This window comes from Solanum lycopersicum, chromosome 11, assembly GCF_036512215.1.
Source record: "Solanum lycopersicum chromosome 11, SLM_r2.1".
NCBI classification, from domain to species: Eukaryota; Viridiplantae; Streptophyta; class Magnoliopsida; order Solanales; family Solanaceae; genus Solanum; species Solanum lycopersicum.
Genome location: NC_090810.1, coordinates 43592674 through 43602147, shown reverse-complemented (window position 1 = coordinate 43602147; position 9474 = coordinate 43592674). Strand labels below are relative to the sequence as shown.

General features: G+C 36.7%; 1 protein-coding gene across 1 annotated transcript; it reads right to left on the bottom strand.

Annotated features, from left to right (window-relative positions):
- Positions 1 to 1217: 1217 nt before the first annotated feature.
- LOC101264287 (uncharacterized) lies at positions 1218 to 7472 on the bottom strand. Its single transcript, XM_004250660.5, has 8 exons — positions 7010 to 7472; positions 6166 to 6581; positions 5661 to 5846; positions 5461 to 5559; positions 5246 to 5317; positions 5018 to 5131; positions 2597 to 2869; positions 1218 to 2477 (listed from the first exon to the last, which is right to left on the bottom strand). The coding sequence occupies exons 1-8, from the start codon at positions 7251 to 7253 to the stop codon at positions 1584 to 1586; spliced, it is 2298 nt and encodes a 765-aa protein (XP_004250708.1). The 5' UTR covers positions 7254 to 7472; the 3' UTR covers positions 1218 to 1583.
- Between the last annotated feature and the right edge of the window lie 2002 nt (positions 7473 to 9474).

Here is a 9474-nt window from a genome sequence, read left to right as displayed (position 1 = left end):
GTGTGTTTGGTATGAAGGAAAATGTTTTCCATGAAAAATGTTTTCCTAGAAAATGTTTTCCTGGAAAACAAGTAGATTTTTTATCATGTTTGGTTGGTGAGTAGAAAATATTTTTCGAAAATGATTTTTAGTATTTGATTTATGAATGAAAAATATTTTTGAAGAATATTTTTTAGTTTTACTAGAATACAAAATAATTTATGAAATTGAAAATATTTTTTTAAAATAATTTTTTTTGGGTGGTGGTGATAAGGGGTGGGGGGGGGGCGCAGAGGGAGGAGGTAGGAATGAAAAAATAAAAATTTGAAGTTGATAGTATTTTTAAAAAATTAAATTAAATTTTTGGGATTGGTAGGGATGGGTAGGGCGCTGGCCGGGGGGGGGGGGGAGGTAGGAGCTTAAAAATAAAAATTTGGAGTTGAAAATAAAAATAAAAAATAAAATTAATTTTTTGGGGAGGGGGTGGTGTTGGGGGGGGGGGTAGAGGGGAGGGGTTCAGAGATGGTGAAAAAATAAAACTTTGAAATTGAAAATTTATGTTTTTCCAAAAAAAAAATGTAATTTAAAATTGGAGGAGAGCTTTGAAAAATGTTTTCCTTAATTTTTGAAGGGAAGTCATTTTCCTTTATTTTGAGGAAAATGAGTTGATTTGAAAAACATTTTCCAGAACTTTTGCCCCAACCAAACATAAGAAAATTGGAAAACATTTTCCAAAAAATGTTTTCCGTCATACCAAACACACTCTTAATAGAAATTGCTCTACATTGTGAGCTCTTTATTTCGTACATCCAAATTGTGGATCCCGCCTCTGACAATATTAGTGAATAAAATCACAATAAATGATACATGAATTGTGAAGTAAACAATGTTATCATGATTTCAAAGACTGCAAGGTATAAATGAACTTGGTAGACACTTTCACATTAGCAACAGAATATAGATAAGTTGATAACATACAACCACCTAGCAAAGCAACAAACGAGATACTAAATTGATGACTAATGTCATCTGAGATTGTTAACAGTGAAATGGCTCAAGTTTTAGTTGAAGGTCACTAGCTTTTTATCACATGAACTTCACTATCTACCTTATCCAATTTCAACCAATATAAACTGTTTCCAAACACCCAATCTATCACACACGTGTAGATTGCAATCTGGCATTCAAAGGCTATTCTCACATCTCTTTCAATATGTACAAAATGCTAAGATAGAGCATTGATGATTAATCACCTGCCAATATCTTTTCACCTTCACCATTTGCAGAGACAAATTGTTAACAATAGGATTCAAAAATTTACCAAGGCAAGATTTTGAAACATATACAACTAGCACAACAGTTGCACATGTCTGAACTTTTTTAAGCAGAAAATACCTACTTCCCTTAAATCCTTAGCATTTATGATTAAATGTATATATATTGCCGAGGGCAAAAAGAAGAAACACAGTAGACATTGTCGCTAATCAAATATTTCATGTGCAATACTGATCTGAAATTCAAACTATTACAAACTAACAGCCTAGAGAGAACAAGAACACTGGAACACTTCTCCTGAAACAATTCCATCAGAGAATAAGGAAGTTTCACCTGGGGGCACCATACATCTGATTAGCATCATACTGAGGAGCATAACCAGGCTGGGGTGAGACGCTCTTAACATAGCCACCAGCAGCAGCAGCAGCAGGTACAGGCGCATAACCACCACTTGGTTGAGTCATGGATTGATCATAACCAGGCTGAGCTGGGGCTGAAGAAGGCACTGGAGCTGGTTGAGCATAAGCTTGCTGTCCACTATAAGTTGTTGAAGCCTGAGCACCACTGTAAGTTTGATCAACTGGTCCCTGATAACCATAGCCTGCATTGTTTGTTGCCTGCTGTTCAGTGTAAGTGGGCTGTGAAGGGTAGGAACTGTAACCTCCAACAGGGGCTGCTTGAGCATAAGCAAGAGGTTGTTGTGGCACAGGCTGACCATATCCAGGAACAGGCTGGGCACTTTGCTGAGGATACCCAGGACCAGAGGCTGGAGCACCTTGTGGATGATTATATCCATCAGCAGCAGTGGAAGATCCATATGCAGGGTAAGTTTGTTGCACTTGCCCACTGGCTGCATAGGGGTATTGCTGTTGATGCGGCATACTAGCACCATACCCTTGGGTTGATGGAGCTGGACCCTGATATGGCACTTCTCCAGGTTGATTAGCCCTTGGATGGCTATAAGATTGCGAAGCCTGTGGATGCATACCATAGGAAGGAGGTTTACCGTATTGCTCATGGGTTCCATAGCTGGGATGTGCACCACTTTGAGGGTAAGATGTTGGCTGAGAAGGTCCATGTCCTCCATACTGATTTTGCGGTGCCATCTGGTGGTCATATTTTACATCAGTGTATCCATGTCCATAGCCTTGTCCATGCTGTGTCTGATGAGGGTATGAATGGCCATAATCTGGACCATGTTGCTGCCCATAGTTGTAGTTTGCCTGAGAGGGTGAACCCATAGAAGAGCCAGAAGCATGAGCATGAAATTTAGAGTAAAGCAGAAGCTGAGGCATTGGCCATATACCTTGCCTGCTGTATATTATCAGTTATAACGACCAACCTGTGATGGAGGGCCCTGCATAGAGGCTTGAGGCCTTTGCTCCCAACCTGGACCAAATCCGCCTCTTGGTGCTTGTTGTGGAGGATAATTTCCATAGGCAGGAGGTGGATATTGTGGGCTTCGAGATGAGTATTGTCCTCTTTGATGGTAATCATAACCTGGAAACTGCCCAGGATGACCACCACGGGGTCCCCATTGAGGGGGGGCACCTCCGCCACGTGGGCGAAATGGCTGCTGACCATAACCAGAAGAGAGACTTGCTGGCCTCACAGGCTATCACACAACATTGTGAAAAGAAAAGACAACTAGAAAAGTTAGCCAAAAAATTGCAAACATAAACAAAAAATATAAGACTAAAATACACAACTATAGCTGCCAGTAAATGAAGTAAATGAAACTTGTGAAGCTTGAACAGTAGCAGGGCAATAACTGCAAGAGAACACTCATAGACAGATTGTACTTGCATTGAGTTACAATAAAACACATTAAAGAAAAATGATAGCAAGAATGCTGATGAAAAGACAAAAGATTAAAGGCAACAGTAGTAATCTAATATGCATTAGGAAAAAATCAAAGGCAACTGTTTATACAGAACACGGTTACCTCAAAAACAAAAACCGTCGGATGAGTCGCTCATAAAGCTAGCAAGAAAGCACAATAAGAAATAAATTGATGTTCCCTGATACTATTTCTGGTAACTAAACAAACCATCATCTGAATTATAGAACATACATATCAAGCATCTTCAGAAATCACATCTAAATAGTATCCAGGAGGCAGAACTATCAATCTTCATTCTTGAATAGAAGAACCTCTTTTATTGCATTCACTTGTGTAATACCATGACACAGTCATCCTAACTTCCATAACCAGGTATTAATGCAAGTCAACAGGTCGACTATTGAATACTCCTATGTTTAAGACAAAATGATATCAGATTTCATCATGGAAATAATACACTCAACAAAGATGATTTAACTAATGATGGCACATTCTGCAACATGGTGTCTTGCACAGAGCATAGGGTATCAAGAGAGTACTCTTTTAATATAAACCTTAGTATTATTATCATTTTTAGTTTTTAAGTCTCAAAGCAATCTTACCAACTATTAACATCTGCAATGGCGGGGGTTAATGCTTGATACCTCTCTTCGGTGGTCGAGAGTGAATAGTAGTTGTCTATGGCTACACCAATGCAGTGCTGCGATGTCAAAGACAAAATCCAAATCTGCATTTTTAAAGCCAACCAATTCGAAATTGGCACTCTTTGACAAATATAAATCATGGCAACCGACATCCCAACACAACATTCTCTTTAATTGTATTCAATTGACCTTGGCACGCAAACTTCAATGGATGTTCAACAAACACTCATCATGACATTTTCTGTATCTAATGCAAAGTGCCTACTCATCACCATGCATAACATAGTAATCCACTAGAAGATAGGAAGTTAATTAAATCCTAAAGTACAATAATACATTCCCTCAGCAGTTCAGATCGAGCAAAGTAAATCACCCACTGGAACTTGTAAACAATGAATAGCAATGAATTAGTACAGTATGAAATTCTACCTAAACAGTTGCCTCAGATAAGACCATTAAGAAGTTGACTCACTGACCCAAGCCCTTGTAAGCAGAGAACTTCAAGCCCCTTAAGTAATAACACTATTAAGCATACCAATGTTCCAAAAACTCTTGATGATACCCTCCTACTAGTAAGAGCCATACTATTACTTCAGAAGATCTGCCTAACTAGATTCATTCTTAGCATATATCTTCTGATTGAACTTGTAAATCGTCATTTTGTACAAGAACAAATCAACTGCTAAACACCGAAATTGGGACGCAACAGTTAAATTCTACAAGATTTAATAAGATGCATGCATCAAATTCAACTGAAGTTGCACATTTACAGAACATACCAAGTTATTTTTATAATCGGGAAATCTCGGAGGGCCCTCTGGCAAATTGTTTGAAACTCATTGGGCCCATTCATCCACACTTCTCCACTTAAAACACAAGCTTTTGTCCACCACAAGGTTCAAACTCATGATGTGTGTTTAACCCACACATCATATGTTGCACAATGCCACTAAACTAAAGCCCCAGGGGCTCAAAGTATACTAAATAATACAAAGAAAACATTCCATTTATGTAATTGTTTTACTTAATTCCAAAATTTGCATCCAAAATTTGCAGATACTTATCTTTAAAACATACATTTCCATCTAAAGCTTCCAGGTTCTAACCCAATTGCAGAGATGTCCCAATGTCAAATATAAGTACTTGAGAAAAAGTCATTACCACAAGTGAAATGAGATAATATTTGATCTGAAATATCAGAAACTGCATTGAAAGCCACCTAATTGAAACACACACAAGCCCACTTGAAAGAATAAGGCAGAACATCTGGACAAACCTGACTCATGACTTCTTTGATCATCTCCCGTGCCATCTCAATTTGCTTTTTATCACCAGTCACACGTACTGTTCTTTCTTTAGATTCTTTTCCATCAGAAGGAAGTGGCACCAGCTAGGAAAATAGTAGAACATTGATTTGATATTAGCGAGGTAATTTGATTGCCTCTAACAAAAAACTACTTTGCACCAAAACATGCCAACAAAAATCCTAAGGTGTTATCAATACCTGAATTCGTGCCCCTGATCTTGTCTGAAGGCTCTTGATAGTGTCCCCACCTTTTCCAATTATTAAACCAACCTACAGCAAGAGAAGAATATGACTGAGTCCTTCCCAATCATGGAAACTAAAGAATGAAAAACAGTAACCTCTTCTACCCTCAGGAATTCCTCATTTGAAATGAGGGCATGAAGGTAAAAGAAAGTGGAAGTAAAAAATACAACCTTCTCATTTGGAACTTGTATCTCAATCTGTTCTCCAACCACAGCCTGCACAGTGCCGAAGCCTCTAGCCACAAGTGCAGGAGAACCACCAGCATCAGCCTAGAGAGTCAATAGTTCATCACAGCATTGCACTCATGATTAACAGACCATAAAGTTTGGGAAGATAACAAAAGGAAACAGTAATAAGACAAACCACAAACCTCAGCTATGACATCCTTTATTAATTTCTCAGCTTTATTTATATTTTCCAATGTTCCAATCAGTTCAACTGGCCTACTGGCAGCATGTGGATCAGTATCAGCATCGCGCATTATCTGAATTTTAGCACCTGAGTTGTATTGCAGGTATCGAATAGTATCACCAGATTTTCCAATAAGAACGCCAACCTGTACCAGTTTTACATAGAGCTCCATAAGATTCAAGTCAAATGCTGGCCAAGGTGAGATAGCACAAACCAAAATGATGTTCAATTTTTCCATGTTTTGTTGGTCAAAACATTTTGAATAACAATTTTTTCTTGGAAAACAAAGATGCTCAAATAAGAGAAAGATAACTTCCTAAACATGTTCCTTAACTGGTCGCTCATCATCTCATCCCCACCCCAGAAGTTCTCCACATGCCTAGCAAATTATTCCACTGGGTAAATATTAAATTCAGTCAGAGCAAAACAAGATTTCTTTTGTTTTGAACAACTCTTTTCATTACCTTATTATTGGGGACCTCCATTTTGCGCGTAATTGTTTGATCATCAGAGGCAGAATGCTCTTGATCAAGCTGCACACCCTCCATTTCAGGATGTTCAGCTGAGGGCTCCTTCTGAATGTCACCGGGCACTTCAGCTGAGGGCTCATGAATGTCACCTTTAGATGGTTCATCCACTTGAGTACTCTTCTCTGCCTCAGACTCCTGAATGTCACCTTTAGATGGTTCATTGAACTGAGTACTGTTCTCTATCTCAAGAAAAGTTTTGGCATCAGACTGTTCAACATCCCCTGTTTGCTGATTACCATCAGCAGGTTGTTCTTTACAGGATTCAGGAGCCTCCTGGGCTACTTCTCGCTGCTCAATATCATCTACTTTTAACTCTTCCTCTACCTTCTCCTCATAACCATTTTGAGATGCTGAAAATGGGTAAAAGAAGGTAATAAGATTTCCTAAATGGACTGCTTACATATAATGTTAGTACTTTTCACATTTAACAACAATTGCAGTCCCTAAAAGTACTGTCCAACAACCTTTGAACTCAATATAAACATTCATTGAACACATATTCACCTACTCAGTACTTCAAGTTCAACACAAAAACCCAATTCCCTTTCTCATGGATTTTCCACCACAACAATCTCATAAAAAAAGACCTAAACATTGCACACCAGAATGCAAGAAATAAAGAAAACCGAAATCATCGTCGATGGCTCTTAACAAGAACACCAAAATGAAGACTACACACCCAAAAAAAAAATGCACAAAATCAGAATGCAATACACTAAAACAATGTAAACTGTTACAAGGGTTAGCTCTAAAAGAAAGGGGGAAACAAGGAAAATACCCAATCCATTAGCTTTATCCTCCAAACGAGGTCGTTTAGGTTCAGACCCATCAACATCAGCCGCCTCTTCCTCAATTGTTCCGTCAAGTTTTTGGACAGAATCGGACACCGTCTCGGTATTCGGGTCCGACCCGATTTCAGTGTGTGGTTCAAGTGCGTTCAGCTCCAAATCCTCCAGCTTTCTCTTGTGATGATCTGATGGAACAGGGCTCGTTGCTTCCACCATCACTTCTTCATCTGCCATATTCTGGATCCAAATATGGTAACCGTCTCTGCTTTTGCTATCGATTAGAAGAAATGGTTGTAAAGAGAGAAGAAACACCCAAAATTACGAGAGCAGATACTTGCCAGATTTATATAGGAAGAAAGTTGGTTTAAATTGTTTTTTCTATTTTTTTCAGATTGATTAGGGTTGGTTACTAGGGTTTCTTTTTAGCCCATCTAATTTGGACCAATTGTAAATAGGCCCATATGGCATGTTGTATATATGATTTGTATACCTAGGAAAAATGAGCTCATAGCCTTTCAAGTTTTTAATAAAAAAAATAGGACAAGTGGGGCCTTTTTATTTTTCATTACTTTTTATTTTTAATATTAATAAAAAGATTAAACTAAGTAACATTTTCGTAGTTGTCTGGACAACCATTGAAGTTGTTTGGACAACTTCCAAAGTTGTCGAACGACTAAAGAAGTTGAATAGATAATTACGACAGTTGTCGGACGATTAAAGAAGTTGTTCCGACAGCTATGACAGTTGTTGAACTAAAGTGTAAAAGTTAAAAATTTGGGACTATTGTAAAAATATCTTTTAACCTAATATTCTTTTTGTCAGTTCTACCTAATTTTTAAAACTTGAATGACTTTTACCTAATTGACAAACTATTTTGTCCCTTTTAATAGACCTTCCCAGTTAAGTGTATATCATAAATAGTATCTTTAATTGGGAAATCTCTTACAACTGATATACACTATATGAGTTAATGATGTCTAACTGATAATCCATTTGAGAGGGATGTATGTGTCATGTCGGAGTATCGAATCTATCTATATGATGTGAATTAACTATTGAGTCTTTTTGGACTTAAAGAGTTAACTAAATAGTGGTACATTCAAAATCCTACGATGACAAGCAGTAATGGGACTTGGATTTTCTTAACATGCATTCTCTGATATGCTGATAAATAGATAAACTATATGTATGCGTTTAAATTTTCGTCCCAAAAATACAATAAACAGGAAATGAAAACGGCAAGCAAAAAAGAGTATTTTAATTCATGCAAAAGTTACGATCATGAAATCTTTATGAAAAGATATATAATCCCTGATTCTTCTCATCACGATTGTTCTTGATTTGATAGAATGCTTGTGGATCAACACTTGGAGCAAAGACGTCATTGTATGCGGAAGACTTCCAGATCACTACTGAAGAGCAACGATTTACTATGTATTTTCTGTGTTTGTTTCTGGTCTTATGAAGACCTTTATATATAGGTTTGAGTTAGGGTTTTAAGGATATTTTGGTCTAAGAAATTTTGGTCGTTGGGCTTGAGAACATGAGTTGGGTTCGTTTTGTTATCTTAATAAACTGACCCAAGTGTAATTTGGTAATTTAAGTCATATATTTTGACTTAAGTATTAATTCAATTTTATTAATCAATAATTTGACTTAGTCAACGTATCATGAATTTAAGATTTAATATGAATTTAATATGAATTTATCAATAAAACTTCACTACCTACAATACTTTTGAGGCTTGTTTGGGTGCTCGATTTATCGAACTTGTAAAGACAAGCCTTGAAGTATTTGTGAAACAAATATTTTTTCACGTAATTGATCTTTCACGAAATATTTGAAACTTTATGAGAAGTTATCATATTGATATGTTGAAGTTATCAAAATCAACATATACTAGAGTCTTTTTGACAATATTCTCCAATTTGTAAGAGATTATTTGACTTTCGATCGTTTACCAACTCATTTTTTATTTGAAGTGTTTCAAGCTCATGAAGACTTATCACATGACATTCTTCGTAGTTTGATAATTTCATTTGGGTCATTAGCTACAAAATGGATGTCAATTCAATGAGCAAGGATTTTGTCTGCAAGCTTGACTTGGTAATATGGAGCTTGTGATTTTAACACAAATTTTTGGCATTGCTTTCCTTGGGGTTGGATGCCCTGCCGTCGAGTTTTTTTTTTTTCAATTTTACTCGATCACTCGAATAAAATGTAAAAAATTCAAATTCTCATTAACCGAGTTTATTTTTATTCAGGATTAAAAAATTACTTTCCCTATTAGTTTTCGGGAAAACTTTACATATTATTTACTCAATTTTCAAGATTTTCTTCCATGTTTATTTCTGATGAAATTTTAATAACTTAGTTCTAATGAAAAATTATCATAATTTGATTCCTACGAAATTTTCATAACCTGATTCTTATGAAACTTGTTCATAATTTAATT

Coding starts and splice junctions, on each gene's coding strand:
- LOC101264287 (XM_004250660.5), bottom strand. CDS start 7,253: ATGGCAGATGAAGAAGTGATGGTGGAAGCAACGAGCCCTGTTCCATCA. Junction 5,132..5,245: donor GATCAGGGGCACGAATTCAG/GTATTGATAACA, acceptor CTATTTTCCTAG/CTGGTGCCACTTCCTTCTGA. Junction 2,870..5,017: donor TCAAAGAAGTCATGAGTCAG/GTTTGTCCAGAT, acceptor GTTGTGTGATAG/CCTGTGAGGCCAGCAAGTCT.